Genomic DNA, 25,336 nt, shown 5'->3' with positions numbered 1-25,336 from the left:
TGCCGTCTGTTGATCTCCCTGTTTCCACAGAGTAAAGTGTCATCTGTTCTCAGCTCTGCAGGATTTCTGCTGAAGCCTTGACCCCCCCCCCCCCCCCCCCCCCCCCACCTTTTACACCTTCCGGAACAATAAAACATTCAGTCAATCATGACCCAACTCACAATCTCCCAGCCTGTCAACCATCCAGACTGAGAGAATCATCGTAGCAGGGAATAAAACAAGAAAAATGAAACAAAATTGAGAATAAATAGGTGCTTGTACCTAATGTTTGCTCGTTAGGTTGTAAACCAGAAATCTGTGTCTCCCAGGGTTCTTATAGTGCCCTAATTGAGGAATTCTCGCTCCCTTACATCTATGCCAGGTGCTGGCAGGTGGGACTAGATTGTGTTGGGATGTCTAGTCGGCATGGACAGGTTGGACCGAAGGGTCTGTTTCTATGCTGTACATCTCTATGACTCTATTTCAGCTCAGACAATGCATGAAAGGTATTACCACCCAGGCATGAATGATAAAAATATTTGCATCAACAGAAATAAAGCATCTGTTATCAAATAGACATAGAGATATACAGCACGGAAATAGACTGCGATCCAACACATCCTTGCAGACAAGGTATCCTATGTAAATTTAGGTCCATTTGCCAGCATTTGGCCTTTATCCCTCTAAACCCTTCCTATTCACATACCCATTTGGATGCCTTTTAAATGTAATTGTACTGACCACTTCCTCTGGCAGCTCAGTGCATAAACGCACCACCCTCTGTGTGAAAACATTGACCCTTAGGTCACTTTTAAATCTTTCCCCTCCCACCTTAAACCTATGACCTCTGGTTTTGGACACCCCCACCCTGGGGAAGTATGCTTCCCTATTTATTCTATTCATGCCCCTCATGATTTTATAAACATTGACAAGGTTATCCCTCGGCCTCTGATGCACCAAGGAAACAGCCTCTCTTTATACCACAAACCCTCCAACCTTGGCGACATCCTTATCAATATGTCCTGCATCCTTTCAAGTTTCACAACATCCTTCCTACCCTGTAGCAGGGAGACCAGAATCAAATGCAATATTCCAAAAGTAGCCTAACCAATGTCCTGTACAGCTACATCATGACCTCCCAATTCCTATACCCAATGCATTCAATGGACCAAATAGCCTTTTTGTGCACTGCAGGGGTTTTATGATTTTATTCTGTGACCCAGTCAATTTTAGTCATTATCTCTAGTGCATGGCGTGTCAGGGTGGGATCACTGGTACCAGAACTGCATGCAATACTACAAAAGTGGCCTAACCAATGTCCTGTGAAGTGTACCAAACACCACCTTCACTGTCCTGTCTACCTGTGACTAAAAGCCTGCCATAGAGTCATACAGCATGGAAACAGACCTTCAGTCCAACCAGTCCATGCCAACCATAGTCCCACATTAAACCAGTCTCTCCTGCGTGCTCTTGGACTGTATCCCTCTAAACCTTTCCTATTCATGTACTGAAACAAATGTCTTTTAATTCTATCGGCATCCACCACTTTCTCAGGAAGTTCATTCCACACATGAACCACCCTCTGTGTAAAATTAGTATTTGAGTAGCAAGGATGGAAAGGTTCAGAAAAGCTTTACAAGGATGTTTCCAGGGTTGGAGGGTTTGAGCTACAGGGAGAGGCTGAATAGATTTTTTTCCCTGGAGTGTTGGAGGCTGAGGGGTGATCTTACTGTAAATTCATGAGGGGCATGGATAGAATAACTATACAAGGTCTCTTTCCTGGGGTAGGGGGGGTCCAGAAGTAGAGGGCAGAGGTTGAGAATGAGAGGGGAACGATGTAAAGTTCCATGCAGAGGGTGGTGCATGTATTGAATGAGCTGTCAGAGGAAGTGGTGGAGGCTGGTACAATGACAACATTTACAAGGCCTCTGGATGGGTGTTTGAATAGGAAAGGTCGAGAGAGAGATGGGCTGGTAAATGCAGCAAGATAAATTTTGGATATCTGGTCAGCATGGGCAAGTTGGACCGAAGGGTCTGTTTCCATGCTGTACATCTCCATGACATTGAGGTTGAATAAGTCCTGATCTGATTTGCATTTCCAAAATGCAGCACCTCGCATTTATCTGAATTAAACTCCATCTGCCACTCCTCAGCCCAAGATCCTATTTTAATCAGAGGCAACCTTCTTCGCTGTCCACTGAATCTCCAATTTTGGTGTCATCTGCAAACTTATTAACTATACCTGCTATGTTCACATCCAAATCATTTATATAAATGACAAAAAGTCGTGGATTCAGCACCGATCGTTGTGGCACCACTGGTCACAGGCTCCAGACTGAAAAGGAACTCTCCACCACCATCCTCTTTCTTTTACCTTCAAGCCAGTTCAGTATCCGGTTGACTAGTTCTCCCTGTATTTCATAAGATCTTACCTTGCTAATGAGTCTTCCATGAGGAACTTTGTTTGATTGATTTCCTAAGCACAAAGCCATGCTGACTATCCCTAATTAGTCCTTGCCTTTCCAAACACATGTAAATCCTGTTTCTCAGGATTCCCTCCAACAACTTGCCTATCACTGATGTCCGGCTCGCTGGTCTATAGTTCCCTGGCTTTTCCTTACCACCGTTCTTAAATAGTGGCACCACGTTAGCCACTCCAGTCTTCCGACACCTCACCTGTGACTATCGATGATACAAATATCTCAGCAAGGGGCCCAAGAGTCACTTGCCTAGCTTCTGAGGATTTATCTACTTTTATGTGTTTCAAGACATCCAGCTCTACCTCCTCTGTAATGTGGACATTTGTCAAGACGTCACCATCTATGTCCCCACATTCTATATCTTCCATGTCCTCCTTCACAGTAAACACTGATGCAAAATACTCATTTAGTATTTCCCTCATCTACTCCGGCTCCACACATAGGCTGCCTTGTTGATCTTTGAGGGGCCCTATTCTCTCCCAATTACCCTTTTGTCCTTAATTTATAAAAACCCTTCTAATTCTCCTTAACCCTATTTGCCAAAGCTATCTCATGTCCCTTTTTGCCTCCTGATTTCCCTCTTAAGCATACTCCTACCACCTTTATACTCTTCTAAGGATTCATTCGATTTGTTCTGTCCATACTTGTCATATGCTTCCTTCTTGTTGTTAGCCTGCTCCTCAATTTCTCTAGTCATCCAGCATTCCCTACACCTACTAGCCTTTTCTTTCACCCTAACAGGAACATACTGTCTCTGGACTTTTATTATCTCATATCTGAAGGCTTCCCATTTTTCAGCCATCCTGTGAACATCTGCCTCCCAAACAACTTTTGAAAGTTTTTGCCTAATACCATCAAAATTAGCCTTCCTCCAATTTAGAACTTCAACTTTTAGATCCGGTCTGTCCCTTTCCCAAAGTGGTCCAGCACTAACACCTCAGTCACCTGCCCTGCCTTATTTCCTAAAAGTAGGTCAGGTTTTGCACCTTCTCTGGTAGGAACATCCACATACTGCCTCTGAAAATAGTCTTGTCCACGCTTAACAAATTCCTCTTGATATCAACCCTGAACGCTGGTAGTCCTAGTCAATGTTTGGAAAGTTAAAATTCCCTACCATAACCATCCTATTATTCTTACAGATAACTGAAATCTCCTTACAAATTTGTATCTCAATTTCCTGCTGATTATTAGAGGTTTATATTACAATCCCAATAAGGTGATCATCCCTTTCTTATTTCTCAGTTCCACCCAAATAATTCCCCTGGATGTATTCCCAGGAATATCCTCCCTAAGTACAGCTGTAATACTATCCCTTATCAAAACACCACTCCCCACCTCTCTTGTCCCCCCTGTATCTTTCCTATGGCATTTGTATCCTGGAACATTGAGCTGCCAATCCCTGAGCCACATTTCTGTAATTGCTATGATGTCCCAGTCCCATGTTTCTGACCATGAACCCTGATTTCATCTGCCTTCCCTGTTAGGTCTCTTGCGTTGATGTAAATGCAGTATAACTTCAGTCCTACGTTGTTCTCTGCATTATTCCTTCCTGCCCTGACTGTTTGATTCACTCCCTTTCCCAACTGTACGAATCTCGGGTTAATCTCTTTCCTCACTATTTCCCTGGGACCTATCCCTCACCTTACTCATTCAGCAACTTTCCTGGCTTTTTCTTTCTGCAAGCAGCCTTGACAGTTTATTTTCATATCTTGATCCAGCACCTTTGTAGGCAGCTTGTTCCAGGTCATTGTCCCCTAAATGAAGTTTTCCTCCATACACACTTAAGGCTATCTGGCTGCATGAGGGTTTTCAGGTTTCTGTGACCTGGATAATGTGATCAGCAGGCACCTGGCAATCTACAGGAATTGCCATCAATGTATCTTTACTTAACTGTACTGACCGTGATCACTTATTTTGTGAGTTTATTTTTGCAGGAAGACATGGGGAAAGAAATTTGAAAGCAATTGATACATCAACTTCTGGCAGAGCTCATTGATTCATTGGGACTTGAATATCAGCAGCCATTCAAGTTGAGAGGAAATGTTTGCTTTGGTCTGCTTGAGAGGTTTTGGACACGAGTGTGGCAGGAAGAAAACTAAGTGAGGGAGATTCAGTGTGCTGACTGTGAAAAAGTGCTTCAAACCATTTCCTCAGCTTGGGGGAATCAAAATCACACCCCTCACGGTGGGGACAGACTGTGTACCCGTTCTGTTTGTAATTTCAAACCCAGAGTGACACAAGGAACACTCTCCCCATGGGGAAGCCGTGGAAATGTGGGGACTGTGGGAAAGGATTCCCTTCCCCCTCAGTGCTGGAAATTCACAGACGCGTTCACACCGGGGAGAAGCCGTTCATCTGCTCAGTGTGTGGGAAGGGATTCGCAAATTCTTCCAACCTGCGGGCGCACCAGTGGGTCCACACGGGAGAGAAGCCGTTCACGTGCTTGGTGTGCGGGCAGGGGTTCACGCATTCATCTGCACTGCTGACCCACCAGCGGGTCCACACTGGGGAGAGGCCGTTCGGTTGCTCAGAGTGCGGGAAGGCTTTCCGTCGTGTGAGCAACTTGAGGAAGCATGAACGGCTCCACACGGGGGAGAGGCCGTTCACCTGCCGAGAGTGTGGGAAGGGATTCATTGATTCTTCCAGCCTGCTGAACCACCAGCGGATCCACACAGGGGAAAGACCATTCACCTGCTCTGTGTGTGGGAAAGGATTCAATCATTTGAGCAATTTGCGGCAGCATAAGCGGGTCCACACAGGGGAGAGGCCATTCACCTGCCCTGAGTGTGGGAAGGGATTTACCAATTCTTCCAACCTGCTGACCCACCAGCGGATCCATACTGGGGAGAGGCCATTCACCTGCTCCAAGTGCAGGAAGGGCTTCACCTGCTCCTCCTACCTCCAGAGACATCGAGTTCACGTGCCATCACAGAGAAATTGAAGGAGTGACGGATAAGTACCATTTTCGACTAGACAATCAACCCAGTTCTGGGGTCTCCCAGGTTTGAATCCCACCATGGTAGATGGCGCAATTGAAATCTGGAGTTCAGAATCAAATGATGAAACCATTTTCAGGGGAAGAAAACTCCCATCTTATTCACTCAAGTCCTTTTTAGAGAATGAAGCTACCTTTGCAGGAAAGGATTCACTGTCATCCCAGTTGCATCCTTTACCCGGTCTGGCCTACCCGTGACTCCACACCCACAGCAGTGTGGTTGACTCATGATTGCACCTCCCTCCTGCAAATGAGCTGGAGAAACTAACTTGTATACAGAGTGTAGGCTGAAACTGCTGAGTGAGGCAATACTTCCTCCAGGTGAAGGCTGTTCCAAGGATCCAGTTACAAAGGGATAATTTGGTGCTGACCAATAGTAAAGAAAGTGGGGGATGGGGAGTGTGTGCGCTTTGACCTTGAACTGTTTTTTTAAAAAACGCTACTTTTCGTGCACCTTTTTTCTGGGAAAAATTGAAACTGTAATGAAGCAGGGTTGCAATAAAGGTTACCAGAATTCACCGTCAGACTCAGACTCTCATTGAAAGCTGAGAGATTCAACAAGTTTTTGTTTTAAAGCTACTCATTTCTTTCAACCTCCAGCACTAAGTTTCCAATGTCCTGGATCAGAAGTGAACGAGTGGCAGAATTGTGAGAAATTATAAATTTTTCAGGAGTTCGGGTTCATTGTTTCATCAGCATTGTAAGGGTTACTGGCAGCAGTGGGAGATGTGGGCTGTATTCACTAGAAACAAAGATTAAAAGTCTCACAACACCAGGTTATAGTTCAACAGGTTTATTTGGAAGTACCGGCTTTTGGAGCACCGCTCCTTCATCGGGTAGCTGTGGAGCAGGATCATAAGACAGAATTAAAATTAAAACTGTTAAGTTTTTCATCTCTGCAGGTACTGCATCATTTCATCAGCATTGTAAAGGTTACTGCCTGCAGCAGAAAGTGTGGGCTGTGTTCACGAGAAACAAAGGTAAAAATCAGACAAACGTATTGGAACATAACCTGGTATTATTTGGAAGGACGAGCTTTCGAAGTGCTGCTCCTTCATCAGGTAGCTGTGGAGCAGGATCACAAGACATTGTAATTTTTTGGGACAAATTCTGTGTCATACAACTGAATTGAACAAATCTAGATTGCTGTCAAGTCTTTCAGCTTTTAGAATGGGTTGCAGGTTTCAGTTCATTAATATGTAAATCCCAGAACTACTTATAAGGAACGTTCTCGATGTAATTTGAAGGTGACATTTCAGCTCAGACAATGTATTTAAGGTGTGAGGTTAGAGCCTGCCTGTTTCCTAATGTTGAGTCAGACTGGTTCTACTTCCAAATAAAAAATGGATTGACTGCCTGCAGATTGTGCGCTTTGAGCAAAATTGAATGTATCTGCTATCTCACACCTCCGCACACACATGGGTGCTGGGGAAAAAAATGTGAGCGGATTTTAAAAAAAAGTTTAACCAAGAGATTTAGTTACCTCAGTAAAAAAAAAATACCAGGAGATTGGAATCTCCTCCGTTGAGGACTGACTCTCAGCTGGCTGGCTACAGCCAGCATACTGTGAGCAGGAGAAGAAGAGGAGAGGCATTCAAAGTTTGGGAGAAGATTTGTAGCTCGGGTGCTCGTTGTTGTGGTTCTGTTCGCCGAGCTGGGAAGTTGTGTTGCAGACGTTTCGTCCCCTATCCAGGTGACATCCTCAGTGCTTGAGAGCCTCCTGTGAAGCGCTTCTATGATGTTTCCTCCGGCATTTATAGTGATTTGTATCTGTCCACTGCAGCGGACAGCTGGAACTGACAACCGGAAGCGGAAAATACAAACCACTATAAATGCCGGAGGAAAGATCACAGAAGCACTCCACAGGAGGCTCCCAAGCACTGAGGATGTCACGTAGACAGGGGACGAAACGGCTGCAACACAAATTCCCAGCTCGGCGAACAGAACCACAACGAGGGAAGGCATTTTGACCTCAGAATTATTTTTTTCAGTTCTAGCTCAAAGGTAGAAGACAGTGGTGGAGGGGTGCTTTTCAGACAGGAGGCCTATGACCAGTGTGTGCCACGAGGATCGGTGCTGGGTCCATTACTTTTCATCATTTATATAAGTGATTTGGCTATGAACATAGGTGGAGTAAGTTTGCAGAGGACACCAAAATTGGAGGTATAGTGGACAGCGAAGAAGTTTACTTCTGATTAAAACAGGATCTCGATGAGATGGGCCAATGGGCTGTGGAGTGGCAGATGGAGTTTAATTCAGATGAATGCGAAGTGCTGCATTTTTGAAAAACCAATCAGATCAGGACTTATACACTTAATGGTAAGGTCCTAGGGAGTGTTGCTGAACAAAGAGACTTTGGAGTACAGATTCATAATTCCTTCAGAGTTGCAGGTAGATAGGATAGTGAAGATGATGTTTGGTACGATTTCCTTGATTTCCTTTCCCAATAAATCAAGTGGCTCCATCAGAGGTTGATGTAACATTTGGTTCTTTCCTCATGTCTTCCTGCAACGAAATTCACAAAATAAGTGATCACTGTCAGTACAGTGAAATAAATATAATGTGGGCGGCATGGTGGTTAGCACTGCTACCTCACAGCGCCAGAGACCCGGGTTCAATTCCCGCCTTAGGCAACTGACTGTGTGGAGTTTGGACATTCTCCCCATGTCTGTGTGGGTTTCCTCCAGGTGCTCCGGTTTCCTCCCACAGTCCAAAAATGTGCAGGTTAGGTGAATTGGCTATGCTAAATTGCCTGTAGTGTTAGGTGTAGGGGTAAATGTAGGAGAATAGGCCTGGGTGGGTTGCACTTTGGTGGGTCGGTGTGGACTTGTTGGGCTGAAGGGCCTGTTTCCACACTAAGTAATCTAAAAAAAATGACAACTCCTGTAGATTACCAGATGCCTGTTGATCACATATTATCCAGGACACATCAGGCAGCCAGATAGCCTTAAGTGTGTATTGAGGAAAACTTCATTTGGTTACAATGACTTGGAAATGAAACTGAATAAGGATATGAAAATGAAACATCATAGAGTCATACAGGTTACAGCACAGAAACAGACCCTTCAGTCCAACCTGTCCATGCCGACCAGATATCCCAACCCAATCTAGTCCCACTTGCCAGCTCCCGGCCCATATCCCTCCAAACCCTTCCTATTCATATACCCATCCAGATGCCTTTTAAATGTTGCAATTGTACCAGCTCCCACCAGTTCCTCTGGCAGCTCATTCCATACATGTACTGGAGTGAAAAAGTTGCCTCTTAGGTTCCTTTTACATATTTCCCCTCTCACCCTAAACCTATGCCCTCTAGTTCTGGACTCCCCGACCCCAGGGAAAAGACTTTGTCTGTTCATCCTATCCGTGCCCCTCATGATTTTATAAACCTCTATAATGTCACCCCTCAGCCTCCGACGCTCCAGGGAAAACAGCCCCAGCTTATTCAACCTCTTCCTATAGCTCAAATCCTCCAACCCTGGCAACATCCTTGTAAATCTTTTCTGAATCCTTTCAAGTTTCACAACACCTTTCCGATAGGAAAGAGACCAGAACTGCACGCAATGTTTCAACAGTGGCCTAACCAACGTCCTGTATAGCAGCAACATGACCTCCCAACTCCTGTACTCTGACCAATAAAGGAAAACATACCAAACGCCGTCTTCACTATCCTATCTATCTGTGACTCCACTGTCAAGGAGCTATGAACCTGCACTCCAAGGTGTCTTTGTTCAGCAACACTCTCTGGGACTTTACCATTAAGTGCATAAGTCCTGCTAAGATTTGCTTTCCCAAAATGCAGCAACTCACATTTATCTAAATTAAACTCCACTGCTTGATAAAATAAAGCCAGTAAAGTTGCTGAATGACTTCCTGCTCACCTATTAAATAAAATTGATGACAAGAAATACAGCATGTAATTCCATTACTATATTAGGTAAAAGATCATAGCCATGCAGCTTATACAACAGTGAATATCAGACTTACACCATATGAAGCAATTTATATTTAATATAAATCTACATATTATATCAATTAAAATCATAAAACATCTGCAGTGCAGAAAGAGGCCATTTGACCCACTGAGTGCATTGGGTATAGGAGTTGGAAGGTCAAGTTGCAGCTGTACAGGACATTGGTTAGGCCACCTTTGGAATGTTGCATTTATTCTGGTCTCCCTCCTATAGGATAGGAAGATATCGTGAAACTCCAATAGATTGATAAGGATGTCGCCAGGGTTGGAGGGTTTGTGGTATAAAATGAGACTGAAAAGGATGGGGATGTTGCCCTTGGGCCGTCAGAAGCAGAGGGTGAACTTGTCGAGATTTATCAAATCATGAGTGGCACGGATAGGGGAAATGGGTAACATCTATGCCCCAGGGTGGGGGAAGTCTGAAACCAGAGGGCATTGGTTTAGGGTGAGAGGGCAAAGATTTAAAAGCGACCTAAGGCTGGGAGATTGTGGAATGGGCCTTGATCGACTGAATGTTTTATTGTTCCAGAAGGTGTTAGGGCTGGGGGGTGGGGGTGGGGGTGAAGGTCAGAGCTTCAGCAGAGCTGAGAACAGCTGACATCTTCCTCTGTGGGAACAGGGAGATCAACAGAGGACGAGAAATCAGGACCTGAAATCCAAGCTGACACCACACGACCATGTTATCAGTGCTTTGATGAGCAGTGCCAACTCTCTACCTTTACCTAGCTTCCCATTTGACTTGAATGGCACCCCCTCAATATTCAGGATCTAATCCTTGTCATCCTGAAGCCGCATCGCTGTAGAGTCTCCGATCATAATTATTCTCTTCAACGTGTGCAGTCAATTCATTCAGTTTTGTGACAATGCAGCACACATTCCGACACACTCTTTAGTTTCAAGTTTTGTGATTTTTAGAATCCAATTTTGAGTGCTGATACATTTATCCTCCTTGTCCCCTTCTATCATTCTCTGATGTTCATTATTCACATCACTACAATGCTCACAAGCCTCAATTTAGATTGGCCATGCTAAATTGCCCATTGTGTCCAGGGATGTGCAGATTAGATGGGTTAGCCATGGAAAATGTAGGGTTATAGTTTCATAGTAATAGAAGCAGGAGCAGGCCATTTGGCCCATTGAACCTGCTCTGCCATTCATTAAAATCATGGCTGATCGATTCATTGTCTCAGCTCCTCCTATCTGCATGATCCCGACTACCCTTAATTCCCCTATTATGTAAAAACTCATCCAGTTGTGTCTTGAATATACTTAATGAAGCTGCCTCTACTGCTTCCTTGGGCAGAGAATTCCAAAGATTCAGTACTCTCCCGGAAAAACAGTTCCTCCTCATCTCTGTCCGAATTCTACTCCCCCTCATATTGAGGCCAATACCCCTAGTCCAGGTCTCACCCACCAGCAGAAACGACTGGATAGGGTGGGAGGGGGATCTGTGAGAAACGTTCTTCGGAGGGAATGGCGTAAACTTGATTGTTGGAACGGCCAACATAACTCCCGCCTTTTAAACTCAATCCCTTTAGTAATGATGGACAAAATTCCATTTGCCGTCTTAATTACTCGTTGCACCTGCAGACCAACCCTCTGATTCGTGTCCAAGGACACCCAGGTCCCTCTGCACAGCAGCATGCTGCAACTTCTCACCATTAAGTCATAGTCCTTTTTACTGCTATTCCCATGAAAATGGATGACTTCACATTTATTAACATTGTTTTCCATCTGCAGACCTTTGCCCACTCACTCAAAATATCTATGTTCCTCTGCAAAGTTTCACAGTCCTCTGCAAACTTTGACCTGTGACCCATTATCCCCAACTCCAAATCATTATTATAAATTGTGAATAATAATAATGCAACCAATGGATCAGATCGAAGCTCTGCAGTCCTACCCTATCCAGTAGTGGACAATTAACAAATTCATTGGAGGAGGTGGCTCCACCAATATCCCCATCCTCAATGATGGAAGAGCCCAGCACATCAGCACAAAAAAATCAGGCTGAAGCACTCACAGCAATCTTCAGCCAGAAGTACCAAGTGGATGATCCATCTTGGCCTCCTCCAGTGATCTCCAGCATCACAGATACTTGTCTTCAGACAATTCCAGAAGTTTATAAAATGATGAGGGGCACAGATAGGGTGAAAAGCCAAAGTCTTTTCCTGTTCTGACTGGCCATAACTGAGCAGGACACAGACAACTAGCCATGGTTAATGCAGCGGAACATAGTTGACAGGAGTTAGACATCTTGGGAAAAATGTTTGCTTAAGATAGTTCTGACAAGTAAAACGATAATAACTCTGTCGACTCTTTAATTATTTAATCAATCTGTTCTAATATTTAGATTAGGTTGCTGAACAAAGAAACCTTGGAGTGCAGGTTCATAGCTCCTTGAAAGTGGAGTCACAGGTAGGTAGGATAGTGAAGGCGGCATTTGGTATGCTTTCCTATATTGGTCAGAGTATTGAGTACAGGAGTTGCGAGGTCGTGTTGCGGCTGTACAGGACATTGGTTGGGCCACTGTTGGAATATCGCGTGCAATTCTGGTCTCCTTCCTATCAGAAAGATGTTGTGAAACTTGAAAGGGTTCAGAAAAGATTTACAAGGATGTTGCCAGGGTTGGAGGATTTGAACTATCGGAAGAGGCTGAACAGGCTGGGGCTGCTTTCCCTGGAGCGTCGGAGGCTGAGGGGTGACCTTATAGAGGTTTACAAAATTATGAGGGGCATGGATAGGATAAACAGACAAAGTCTTTTCCCTGGGGTCGGGGAGTCCAGAACTAGAGGGCATAGGTTTAGGGTGAGAGGGGAAGATATTAAAGAGACCTAAGGGACAACCTTTTCACGCAGAGGGTGGTACGTGTATGGAATGAGCTGCCAGAGGATGTGGTGGAGGCTGGTACAATTGCAACATTTACGAGACATTTGGATGGGTATATGAATAGGAAGGGTTTGGAGGGATATGGGCCGGGTGCTGGCAGGTGGGACTAGATTGGGTTGGGATATCTGGTCGGCATGGACAGGTTGGACCAAAGGGTCTGTTTCTGTGCTGTACATCTCTATGACTCGAAGATCCTTCAAATATTTATAGATATAGGTCCTTTAGTAGTTACAGATCTACCTGCAGAACAAAAAAATCATTAAAGCATTAGAAGAAAAGATTCCAACCAGTTTCAGATAGTGAAAGCAGCCCCATATCATACGGAGAGGAACGAATCATTGATACAGAAATTAGCAGACATTGGAATGTGAGGTGAATGAATACATCATAAGACACCCAAGGATAAAGATAGAGGTGACTGGTAAACATGGGAAGCAACAACTTATTAGCTAAAGAATTCTAACAGTAGGTGTAACCATAAATTTGATGGAACTGATCAAAGATCAATATGCATTTGGATCGTCTTTAATGAGGAATTTAAAAGGTTCCTGAAGCGATGGGCAAGTATCCAATGAATTGGCGGTTGCCACGATGCAGCAGGTAAATGTTACATGAATACAGGATCCAGTGTGAAAAGGCCTCAAGGAGGGAGATCAGAGTCTGGGAAACGTCACAAAGGTCCGGGGCCAGACCACAACCCTGTCCATCTCTTTATCATTCAGTGAAATGATTAACTTCATTGGAAATACATTGAGGTCAGCTGAAACTATACAAGATACTGCACCAAAATCAGAGGGCTGTTTTCCCTGGAGCATCGGAGGCTGAGGGGTGACTTTAGAGGTTGATAAAATCATGAGGAGCATGGACAGGGTAAATATACAAGGTCTTTTCCCTGCGGTGGGAAAGTCAGAACTATAGGGCATAGGTATAGGGTGAAAGGGGAAGGGACCTGAGGAGCAACTTTTTCAAGCAGAGGGTGGTGCATGTTTGGAATGAGCTGCCATAGGAAGTGGTGGAGGCTGGTACAACTGCAGCATTTAAAAGACATCTGGATGGGTATATGAATAAAGGAAGTGCTTATAGAGATATGGGCTAAGTGCTGGCAAATGGGACTAGATTAGGTTAGGATATCTGGTAAGTATGGATGAGTTAGACTGAAGGATCACTTCTGTACTGTATATCTCTATGACTCTAATTGGAACTAGCTGGGTGGGCACCATGGACCAGTTTAGGCCAAAGGGCCTGTTCCCATGCTGTCTTACTCTATGACTCTAAGTGGGCCATGGACTGAAGATTGGCAGATGGAGTTTAATTTCGATCAATGCATTTTGGTGGGTCAAACCAGGGCAGGACATACATGTCAATTGTAAGTGAGCTAGAGGGTGCAGGTGCATAGTTCCTTGAACGTGGACTCAGAGGTAGGCAGGGCGGTGAAGATGACTTTCAGCACGCTTGCTTTCATTGGTCAGAGCACTGAGCATTGGAGCATCCCATGGAGAGAAATCAGAGTTTACGTTTTGGGTCTGGTGCCCCTCAAAACTGATCCCAAAATGTTAACTCTGATTTCTCTCCACAGATGCTGCCAGATCTGCTGAGCTTTTCCAGCAACTTCTGTTTTTGTTTCTGATTACCAATGTCCAGTTTCTCAGTATTTATTGAGTTGGGACATTTTGTTGCAGCTTTATAAGATCTTCGTGAGACCACTTTCAGAATACTGCCTTCAGTTCTAGTCACCCTACTATTGAAAGGAAATTATTAAACTAGAAAGAGTGCAGAACAGATTTACTAAGATGCTACCGAGTCTGGAAAAATTGAGTTATAGGGAGAGGTTGGATAGACTGGGATTTTTTTCTCTGGAAACTGAAGGGTACTCTTATAGAGGAAGATGGAGAATAATAGGGGAATGGGTCTGGGTGAGATACTCTTCAGAAGGCCAGTGTGAATGTTTTGGGCCAAAGGGACTGTTGCCACACTGTAGAGATGCTATAATTCTATGATCCAAAAACCCGTCCAGATGCCTTTTAAACGTTGTTATTGTATCTGTCTCAACCACTTTCTCTGGCAGCCAACTCCACATACAAAGAACAAAGAAAATTTACAGCCCAGGAACAGGCCCTTCAGCCCTCCAAGCCTGAGCCGATCAAACCTACTGTGTAAACCTGTTGCCCACTTCCTAAGCATCTGTATCCCTCTGCTCCCCACCTACTCATGCATCTGCCTAGATGCATCTTAAATGAATCTACCATGCCTATCTTTACTACCTCTGCTGGCAATGGTTCCAGGTGCCCATCACCCTCTGTGTAAAGTACTTGCCGCATGTATCCCCTTTAAACTTTCCACCTCTCACCTTGAAAGCATGACCTTTCCCAGGGTGAAGGGCTTCACCCTGGGAAAAAGCTTATCTCTATCCACCCTGTCTATACATTTCATGATTTTGTAAACCTAATCAGGTCCCCCCTCAATCTCCTTTTTTGCTAATGAAAACAAACCTAACCTCTCTTCATACCTAGCACCTTCCACACCAGGCAACATCCTCATAAACCTTCTCTGCACTCTGTCCAAAGCGCCCATATCCTTTTGGTAATGTGGCGACCAGAACTGTTGCACCACCTCTACATGAAGACGTTTCCCCTCAGGTCCTTCCTAAGTCTTTCCCCTCACATCTCAAATTCATCCCCTCTAATCTTCAATTCCCCATCTCTGGGGAAAAGACGACATGGGTAAGGTTGATCATACGAAGGGAAACCGACTGACACAGCGTGAATTGGAGTTGCTCTGAAAATAAATCTAGACTCTGAAAATAAATCTCCAGTTGCTCCCTCCCCTCTGTAAGGTTGTCAGAATTGTGACAAAGGAAACAGAGATTCGTTGACCGACAGTGAAGGTCGGAACTGAAGAGAAATAAAACTTCAGATGGAATCTTTCAATTCCAGTCACTTTTGAGACAAGAGGCTGGAAGTGAGTGGAAATTGCCAGGGTCTGAATTGCTGGCTGAGTCAGAGTTCGATTCCTCCCTCGGGGCAACTGTGTGTGTGGAGTTTCCAAGTTGTCTCCCAGTGTCTGTGTGGGTTTCCTCTGGTTGCTTCATTCCCTCCCACAATCCAAAGATGTGCTGGTTAGGGTGAATTGATCATGCTTAATTGTCCCATAGTGTTCAGGGATGTGTCGGTGCGGTGCATTAGTCAGGGGTAAATGTAGAGCAATAGGGTAGAAGAATGGGTGTGGGTGGGTTACTCTTCAGAGGCTCAGTATGGATTGTTGGGCTGAGGGCCTGTTTCTGCACTGTAGCGATTCCATGATTCTTCTACGATTCATACAACTATCGGCCGGATGAAGTGGCCAAGTCCTTACCTCAGAGGGAGCAAGACATTGTCTTGGCATCACCACTTTCTGATGGAAATTAATATGAGAGACTATTTTGGGAGCTGGACATCTGTCAGTTGGACATTGATGAATCTTTGGCTTTGCATTAATGAGATTTACAAGAAGAGGGGTGACCTTATAGAGGTTTACAAAATCATGAGGGGTGTGGGTAGGGTGAATAGTTAAGGATCCCCCCCCCACCCCCAAGAATGGGGGAGTCCAGAACCATGGGGCATAGGTCCAAGATGAGAGAGAAAAGACACAAACAGGACCCAATGGGCAACCTCCACCCCCAACCCAGAGGGTGGTGCGCACACAGAACGTGCCATTAGAGGAAGTGGCGGAGGCTAGCACAACCACAACATTCAGAACAGACCAATGGGAGCAGCTTGGGTGTGTCCAGCACCCTCGACCACATTTCCTACTTTTATTTTAGATTTTTGCCTTAAGCAGGAGGAGTTGGAAGCTTCAGTAAGTGTCTCTTGGCTGCTACTCTCTCTGAATTTGCTCGTTGGTTTGTTCCTTCTGGAAAACATGATGTGAAAATGTGTGTTGGAATTCGCCTTTTTGCCAAAAAGGGTGTGTTTAAAGGGATGTTACTGTATCGGAATAGTTAGTTAGTAACAGTTACTCTGTGTCTATTAAGTTTCCAGTCTGCAGAATTATCCTAAATTCCTCTCTTTAGCTGTATTTTAATGACAGCCTTTAAGCAAATCATGTTTTGCTTAACGGCCAGCAGTCACATTTCACATATGGCTTTAAAATGAGAAAAAAATGAGGGTCACGGCTACCTTCTTAAAGTATTTGTTCGGGGATCCGGTCTGGTCCGTAACAATTGTGCAGTGAGGATTCGATCTGTCTAACTGGTTCAAGCTCCTTCCACAGCCAAGTACACAGGAAGACTCTCACTCAGGTAGTGTTCCTGGGAATACTTCCTCTGATGGTCAGTCGAACACTTTCACACACATCTGTGCGTGTTCTCACATTCCATGCATTTCCAATCGCACTGATGTTTAAAAACTTTTGAAGCCAACAGAATAGATAAATGTTTCACATTTGAGGTCCAGAGACTTGTGATCTTCAGATCATGGCGAGTTGAGTGTCTGTTTCAGACCTGAAATGACTTTTGCTTTCAGACTTCTCTCTGTAGATCCTTCCCTTCTTGTAACCTGTATAAAGAGATTATGAAAGTCAGCGCAGAGATTTAGAGGAGACAATTCTGGTTTTCACATCCCCAAAACCAAAAGATCTTCCTTTACATTCTGTTATCTTATATACCGTAACATTTGATCAGAGACTAATAGGGATGTGAGCACATGCGTTATCTGGATAGTCAGACCATTGTAACCTGAATGACTCCTCGAGTTGTAAGGCATGGAAACAGACCCTTCGGTTCAACTAGTCCATGCTGAACATAATCCCAAACTAAACTCGTCCCACTTGCCTGCTGCTGACCCAATATCCCCCCCACACCTCTCCTTTTAAATGTTGTAATTGTAGCAGCACCACCACTCCCTCTGGCAGTTCATTCCACACATGAACCACTGTGTAAAAGACCTTTGCCACTTCTGTCTCCTCTCACCCTAAAAATGTGCCCCTTAGTGGGTGGCACGGTGGCACAGTGGTTAGCACTGCTGCCTCACAGCGCCAGAGACCCGGGTTCATTTCCCGCCTCAGGCGACTGACTGTGTGGAGTTTGCACATTCTCCCCGTGTCTGCGTGGGTTTCCTCCGGGTGCTCCGGTTTCCTCCCACACTCCAAAAATGTGCAGATTAGGTGAATTGGCCACGCTAAATTGTCTGTAGTGTTAGGTGCAGGGGTAACTGTAGGGGAATGGGTCTGGGTCGGTGCGCTTCGGCGGGTCGGTGTGGACTTGTTGGGCCGAATGGCCTGTTTCCACACTGTAAAGTAATCTAATCTAATCTAATCTAGTCTTGAAATCCCCCAGCCTATGGAAAATACACCTCATTCACTTTATCTATACCCCTCAAGATTTTATAAACCTCTACCAGGTCACCTTCAATGTCTGAAGCTCCAGTGAGAAGAGTCCCAACCGATCCATCCTATCCACATAGCTCAAACCCTCCATCCCCAACAACATCTGGTAAATCTCTTTTGAAACTCTCCCCACCAGTCAAAGGATCAATGATTTCAAAACTGAATGGGTATTTGAAACAAAAATAAACTTGCAGGGTTACAGGGGGCACAGGTGTTGTTCTTAACTTAAAATATCAAATTAAAACCTTTAGTATCATAATAACCATGGGGCAGCACAATGGCTCAGTGGTTAACACTGCTGCCTCACAGCACCAGGGACCAGGTTCAATTCCAGCCTTGGGCAATGTTCATGTGGGGTGTGAACATTACCCCAGTGTCGGCATCGGTTTCCTCCCACAGTCAAAGAGGTGCAGGTTAGCGTGAATTGGCTGTGCAGATGTACCCATAGTGTTCAGGGATGTGTAGGTTAGGTGGATTGGCTATGCTAAACTACCAGTGTCCAGGGATAAGCAAGCTCAGGGGATTAGCCATGGAAAATGCAGGGTTGGGGTAGATCTGAGTGGGATGTTCTTTGGAGGGTCAGTGGCAACTTGGTGGACCGAATGGCCTGCTTCCCCATTGTAGGGATTCTACGATTCTAACCCTCTGTCTTGAAATTGAGTCATAGAGGTCTATAGCATGGAAACAGTTCCTATGATGCCTAGTTTTCACAATTAATTTAGTCCCATTCCCCTGCATTTAGGCCATATCCCTCCATACCCCTCCCATCCATGTATCTGTCTAAATGTTTCTTCAATGACTGTTTGAATTCGTGTATCGCTGGACATCGGAGTGCATCTGGGAAAATTAACAAACAGTGAAATTCACAACGAATCTTGGAGGAACTATTGGGCGAAGTTCACAGCACAGAATTAGATAAGTTAATTGTTGTTTTAAGTCTGTCCCAAGAGAAAAGCTGCAGTAGTGAGTATAGTGGATTCTTTCTTGATGATGTGTTTTTGGAGACAAGTCTTTTGATTAAACATAAAATATAAGCCATAGCTATTAATTTAACCTGGAGCAGTGTTTGTAGAGGAATAAAACGTTCTGTGGCCAGCAGAGAAAAAGCAGAATGGTGTGTTGTTTCCCTGGTGCCAGGATCAAGGCTGTCCCAGAGAGGGTGCAGAATGTTCTCACAGGGGAGATGGGCCAGTAGGAGGTCATTGTCCACATTGGAGCCAATGACATTGGAAGGGAAAAGGTTGAGACTCTGAAGGGAGATTAGAGAGAGTTAGGCAGAAATTTAAGAAGGAGGCCCTCAAGGGTAGTAATATCTGGATTACTCCCAGTGCTACGAGCTAGTGAGGGCAGGAATAGGAGGATAGAGCAGATTAATGCATGGCTGAGGAGCTGGTGTATGGGAGAAGGATTCACATTTTTGGATCATTGTAATCTCTTTTGGGGTAGAAGTGAGCTGTACAAGAAGGACGGATTGGACCTAAATTGGAAGGGGACGAATATACTGGCAGGGTAATTTGCGAGAACTGCTTGGGAGGATTTAAACTAGCAAGGTTGGTGGGGGGGGGGGGGGGGGGGACCCAAGGAGATAGTGAGGAAAGAGATCGATCTGAGACGGGTACAGCTGAGAACAGAAGTGAGTCAACAGTCAGGGCAGGCAGGGACAAGGTCGGACTAATAAATTAAACTGCATTTATTTCAATGCAAGGGGCCGAACAGGGAAGGCAGATGAACTGAGGGCATGGTTAGGAACATGGGACTGGGATATCATAGCAATTACAGGCTCAGGCATGGGCAGGACTGGCAGCTTAATGTTCCAGGATACAAATGCTACAGGAAGGATAGAAAGGGAGGCAAGAGAGGAAGGGGCGTGGCATTTTTGATAAGGGATAGCATTACAACTGTGCTGAGGGAGGATATTCCTGGAAATACATCCAGGGAAGTTATTTGGGTGGAACTGAGAAATAAGAAAGGGATGATCACCTTATTGGGATTGTATTATACAGCCCCCAATAGTCAGAGGGAAATTGAGAAACAAACTTGTAAGGAGATCTCAGCTATCTGTAAGAATAATAGGGTAGTTATGGTAGGGGATTTTAACTTTCCAAACATCGACTGGGACTGCCATAGTGTTAAAGGTTTATATGGAGAGGAATTTCTTAATTGTGTACAAGACAATTTTCTAATTCAGTATGTGGATGTACCTACTAGAGGAGGTGGAAAACTTGACCTACTCTTGGGAAATAAGGCAGGGAAGGTGACTGAGGTGTCAGTGGGGGAGCATTTTGGGGCCACCAACCATAATTCTATTTGTTTTAAAATAGTGATGGAAGAGGATAGACCAGAACTAAAAGTTGAAGTTCTAAATTGGAGAAATGCCAATTTTGACGGTATTAGGCAAGAACTTTTGAAAGTTCATTGGAGGCAGATGTTCGCAGGTAAAGGGACGGCTGGAAAATGGGAATCCAGTGAAAGTATACTCCTGTCAGGGTGAAAGGGAAGGCTGGTAGGTTCAGAGAATGCTGGATGACTAAAGAAATTGAGGGTTTGGTTAAGAAAAAGAAGGAAGCATATGTCAGGGATAGATAGAGTGAATCCTTAGAAGAGTATAAAGGCAGTAGCAGTATACTTAAAAGGGAAATCAGGAGGGCAAAAAGGGGACATGAGATAGCTTTGGCAAATAGAATTAAGGAGAATCCAAAAGGTTTTTACAAATATATTAAGGACAAAAGGGTAACTAGGGAGAGAATAGGGCCCCTCAAAGAACAGCAAGGGGGCCTTTGTGTGGAGCCACAAAAAATGGGGGAGATATAGACTGTAGGGAAATAGATGGTGACATCTTGCAAAATGTCCCGATTACAGAGGAGGAAATGCTGGATGCCTTGAAACGGTTAAAAGTTGATAAATCCCCAGGACCTGATCAGGTGTACCCAAGAACTCTGTGGGAAGCTAGAGAAGTGATTGCTGGGCCTTTTGCTGAGATATTTGTATCATCGATAGTCACAGGTTAGGTGCCAGAAGACAAGAGGTTGGCAAACGTGGTGCCACTGTTTAAGAAGGGGGGTAAAGACAAACCAGGGAACTATAGACTGGTGAGCCTGACCTCGGTGGTGGGCAAGTTGTTGGAAGGAATCCTAAGGGGCAGGAAGTACATGTATTTGGAACGGCAAATACTGATTCGGGATAGTCAACATGGCTTTGTGCTTGGGAAATCAAGTCTCACAAATTTGACTGAGTTTTTTGAAGAAGTAACAAAGAAGATTGATGAGGGCACAGCAGTAGATGTGATCTATATGGACTTCAATAATGCGTTCGACAAGGTTCCCCATGGGAGATCCTAGGGAATGTTGCTGAACAAAGACCTTGGAGTGCAGGTTCATAGTTCCTTGAAAGTGGAGTCACAGGTAGGTAGGATAGTGAAGAAGGCATTTGGTATGCTTTCCTATATTGGTCAGAGTATTGAGTACAGGAGTTGGGAGTTGGGAGGTCATGTTGCGGCTGTACATGACATTGGTTAGGCCACTGTTGGAATATTGCATGCAATTCTGATCTCCTTCCTATCGGAAAGATGTTGTGAAACTTGAAAGGGTTCAGAAAAGATTTACAAGGATGTTGCCAGGATTGGAGGATCTAAGCTACAGGGAGAGGCTGAACAGGCTGGGGCTGTTTTCCCTGGAGCGTCGGAGGCTGAGGGGTGACCTTATAGAGGTTTACAAAATTATGAGGGGCATGGGTAGGATAAATAGGCAAAGTCTTTTCCCTAGCGTCGGAGAGTCCAGAACTAGAGGTCATAGGTTTAGGGTGAGAGGGGAAAGATATAAAAGAGACCTTTTCACGCAGAGAGTGGTACGTGTATGAAATGAGCTGCCAGAGGATGTGATGGAGGCTGGTACAATTGCAACATTTAAGACGCATTTGGATGGGTATATGAATAGGAAGGGTTTGGAGTGATATGGGCCCGGTGCTGGCAAGTGGGACTAGATTGGGTTGGGATATCTGGTCAGCATGAACGGGTTGGACCAAAGGGTCTGTTTCCATGACTCTACGACAAAATTGTATTCGCTTCCACCACCACCTCTGCCAATCTGTTCGAGACACTCTCCACTCTCTCCGTGTAAACGTTTGCCCCTCTGGACCCATTTATATCTCTCCTCCACTCACCTTAAACTTATGTCCTCTAAGTTTAGACCCCCACATGGGGAAAAAGCTTTGGCTGTCTACCTTATCTATGCCTCTCGTGATTTTATATCACGTCTCAGTCCCCTGTGCTCCTGGGGAAAAAAGAAGTCCTAGCCTATCCAGCCTCTCCTTCTAGCCAAGTAGCATCCTAGTAAATCTTTTCTGCATCCTTTCTACTTAGTAATATCCTTCCAACAGTAGGGTGACTAGAATTGCATGCTGTACTCCTTACCAACATCTTGTACAGCTGCAACAAGATGTCCCAACTCCTATACTCGATGCTCTGACCAATGAAAGCAAGCATGCTGAAAGTCTTCTTCATCTCCCTGTCTACCCATGACTCCACTTTCTAGGACTTCTTCGAGACACTGCAGTGTCACATGCAGTGTCTCGAACTTCTTGGTTGGAGACACTGCATGTGAAATAGATTCAGTGCTATATTAAAGGCAGAAAAGAATAACAAAAGTATACGATTAGAGAGCCAGGAATTATGTATCGAGATAAGGTACTGAAATAGTCGAGATAAGCACCAACTAATAATGTCTACCAATAAGCATCGAATCTGTTTCACATGCAGTATTCAAACCGAGAGATCTAGGGTGCAGGTTCATAGCTCCTAGAAAGTGGAGTCACAGGTAGACAGGAAAGGCTTTTGGCCCGCTTGCTTTCATCAGTCAGAGCACTGAGCATCGCAGTTGAGATGTCTTGTTGCAGCTTTCACACATACCACACAATAACACAAGACATGACCCTGCCTTCCTAACTGACCGTCCCTTTGAATATCATATGGAAGACACCCCTTTAACTGTGATGATCAGAAAAGATGGCATCCTTCGAAAAAAAAGTGTTGTACCAACAAATATTGGACAGAGGGAGAAAGTTGCACTTTGAGGTGAAGATCAATCTTCATTGAGAGAGGAGCAGCAGCAGCTTCAGAAGCTCATGGTCCAACTTCTGCATTTAGACATGGGGAGGGGGTGGGGAATTCTGATTGGTAGGAGGAGCAGGCACCTTCCAGTCCTTCTGGGCTTCCTATTGGTCAATCCCCAGACATGCGCCTCCTTGACCAGGAGATTCACATGTCAACTATCCAATGGGAGACAGCCAGCCTGGAAATATGGGGATTGTACCTGAAACAACCCCACAGAGGCGTGTCACCATGTTACCCTTTATTTACATGTGCAGAAACCTTGACACTGGTCCAGTTTGCTCAGAGTGAAAAGAACCTCTGACATGCCTGTTTCTGTCAGCCAGGGCTCCCCGATTGGACCAGGTTAACAGCCCCAATCAAGGAACTCATATTCTGTGCGATCCACCTAACTGACATTATAATCACCACAGAACCTAGTACTTCTCTTCACCGAACACTGCAATTACTTTACTTTTTAGTTTAATGTTCCAACTCTCTTTTGAATGCCATAATTGAATCTAATTCCAACACATACTCTCACAGACCATTCCAGAGGTCGAAGCATTTTCAATCATTAGATTAGAATTACGTTTTGGATCACACTCAAAAAGATTTCATTTGGACTATTGCTTCCAATCATTTGCAGTAATATCTTCATATGAACAAATTTACAACTTAGTGGGTTTTTTCAAATTTTATAACATATTGGGGTAGTACGGTGCTTAGCACTGCTACCTCACAACGCCAGGGACCCAGGTTCAATTCCAACTTCAGGTGACAGACTGTGTGGAGTTTGGATGTTCTCCCTGTCTACAGGCGTTTCTTCCCACAGTCCAAAGATATGGAGGGTGGGTGGACTGACCGGGCTAAATTGCTCCATGATGTGTAGGCTAGGTGGATTAGCCATGGTAAATGCAGGGGCATGGGGTGATTCTGAATGGGATGCTCTTTGGTGGGTCAGTGCAGACTCAATGTGACAAATGGCCTCTTTCTGCACTGTAGGAATTTTATGCCTCTCTGTCTGACGTCTTGCAAATGCACCTTTCTGAAAAGGACAGTTTGCTGTCATGTTCAGTACTGCAGTGTCTATATTTTCCCACATACCTCTAAATTAGTTTTGCATGAAATTCCCCCCATTTCCACTGTATCTTAGCTAGCATTCCCCCTTTCATTCCTTATCAATTTTTCCATTACCGTGACTTATGATCCTTTTCTCTTTATAGATTATTGTAGACTAAGTCTAGTTACCATGTTTACCAAAGTATAAGATGAAAATGCATTTTTTTTTCTGATCCCATACTTAACTATCCCATAAAGCTTGTTAAGGGGGAGGGGGAGGGTGGAATTGAGGAAACTGGTGAAATCTATACTGATCCCAATTGTTGGATGGTCCCATAATGGAAGATGAAGTGTTCTTCCTCCAGGTGTCAGGTGGCTAGAGTTTGGCGATGGAGGCAGCCCAGGACACACATGCCTTACCTGAGTGGGAGGGGTAGTTAAAGTGTTCAGCCACAGGACAGTGGATCATTTACTTCGCTTGTCCCAGAGGTGTTCTCCGAAACGTTCTGCAAGTCCAGTCTCCCTAAAGCAAAGGAGACCACGTCAAGCACAACGGACGTGTAAATAAATCTTATAAATAAATTGTATAAATTTTAGCCTGCCAGAGTTATTTCCTATCAGACTTTAATAAAGTTGGATGACGGGATGAAAGAGTCTGTTGGTCAGACTTGAATCAGCACCCCGAAATGAGACAAAGCCATTAATATCAGTGAACTGCATTTGTTAAAAGCAGGAGTTCTTGATTTATTTTCACATGTGGTATTCACATCTGCACATTCAATGTGAAACTCTGACATCAGAAATGACATGACACCATTAATTTTGTCTTACAATATTCCAACAAACAAATTGATAGCACACAGTGAATACCATGTCCGATTATTGTGAAATTAAATTTGACCAAATAAAATGTAAAATCAAATGGGAGATAACAAATGGGCGAAGGGCAGAAGGCAAGAAATGCAGCATCATAGAAGGTGCTCCTCCAGGGAGTGTATTTTACCTCCTACAACTGCTCAATATAAGCAAACACTCTGACATGACCCTCCGGTTTTAATGTAAACCATAGCCCCATACAGTAGGTACCATTTAAATAAGATAATAGATACAAGCCTTGAGCAAATCCAGCCTCCAGCCGGACCCCCCGCTTCTTGGAGCTCGGACCTTCCTCCAGCTCCGGGGGGTTGTTGAGCTCCTGGGCTCCGGCCGCCGCCGAAGAAGCCGCGGGCGCCGGCTCTCTCTCCTCCACCGCCGACATTTTTAATTTGTTTTCTCGTTCACCCGGTAACCGTCACCTCCCCCTTCCCGGGCCCCGGGAATTATACACAAATAAACAATAAACCCCACCGGGCACTGTCTCCTTTTCTTCACAACTTTTGTTTGAAAAGTTCCGGCTTTAATTTAAAATGTATTTTCTGAGGTAAACGGTGCATGTCTGCCCCCTCCCTCCGTCAGAAACCGCCCGCTGAGTCGATGAGAAAACCGCAACCTCGCGCCGCCATCTTTGTTTTTCTTCT

At 44.6% G+C, this 25,336-nt stretch overlaps 1 protein-coding gene and 1 long non-coding RNA gene across 3 annotated transcripts in view; one reads left to right on the top strand and one right to left on the bottom strand.

Annotated features, from left to right (window-relative positions):
- The first annotated feature begins 4,268 nt into the window (after positions 1–4,268).
- LOC122545363 (uncharacterized) overlaps positions 4,269–25,336 on the top strand; it is a 227,691-nt gene continuing 206,623 nt past the window's right edge. The window contains exon 1 of the mRNA XM_087974111.1: positions 4,269–5,327. Within this exon, the coding sequence (XP_087830237.1) occupies positions 4,714–5,327 (614 nt within the window). The 5' untranslated portion in view covers positions 4,269–4,713. The remainder of the gene's footprint in view (positions 5,328–25,336) is intronic.
- Positions 6,216–24,840, bottom strand: LOC148143317 (uncharacterized). 2 transcript variants are annotated; one of them, XR_015751184.1, is made up of 3 exons: positions 24,240–24,836; positions 16,468–16,845; positions 6,216–7,959 (listed from the first exon to the last, which is right to left on the bottom strand). It is a non-coding gene; the product is annotated as an uncharacterized LOC148143317 (long non-coding RNA). The 2 variants fall into 2 exon arrangements; XR_015751185.1 differs by lacking the exon at positions 6,216–7,959 and adding an exon at positions 9,114–12,553 and having other exon boundaries at positions 24,240–24,840.

This window comes from Chiloscyllium plagiosum, unplaced genomic scaffold (genome assembly GCF_037043375.1).
Source record: "Chiloscyllium plagiosum isolate Xiang-an unplaced genomic scaffold, Cpla_swu_hap1 HiC_scaffold_27, whole genome shotgun sequence".
NCBI lineage: Eukaryota > Metazoa > Chordata > Chondrichthyes > Orectolobiformes > Hemiscylliidae > Chiloscyllium > Chiloscyllium plagiosum.
The sequence above is the reverse complement of the archived record's forward strand: the minus strand, read 5'-3'. Positions and strand labels throughout refer to the sequence as shown.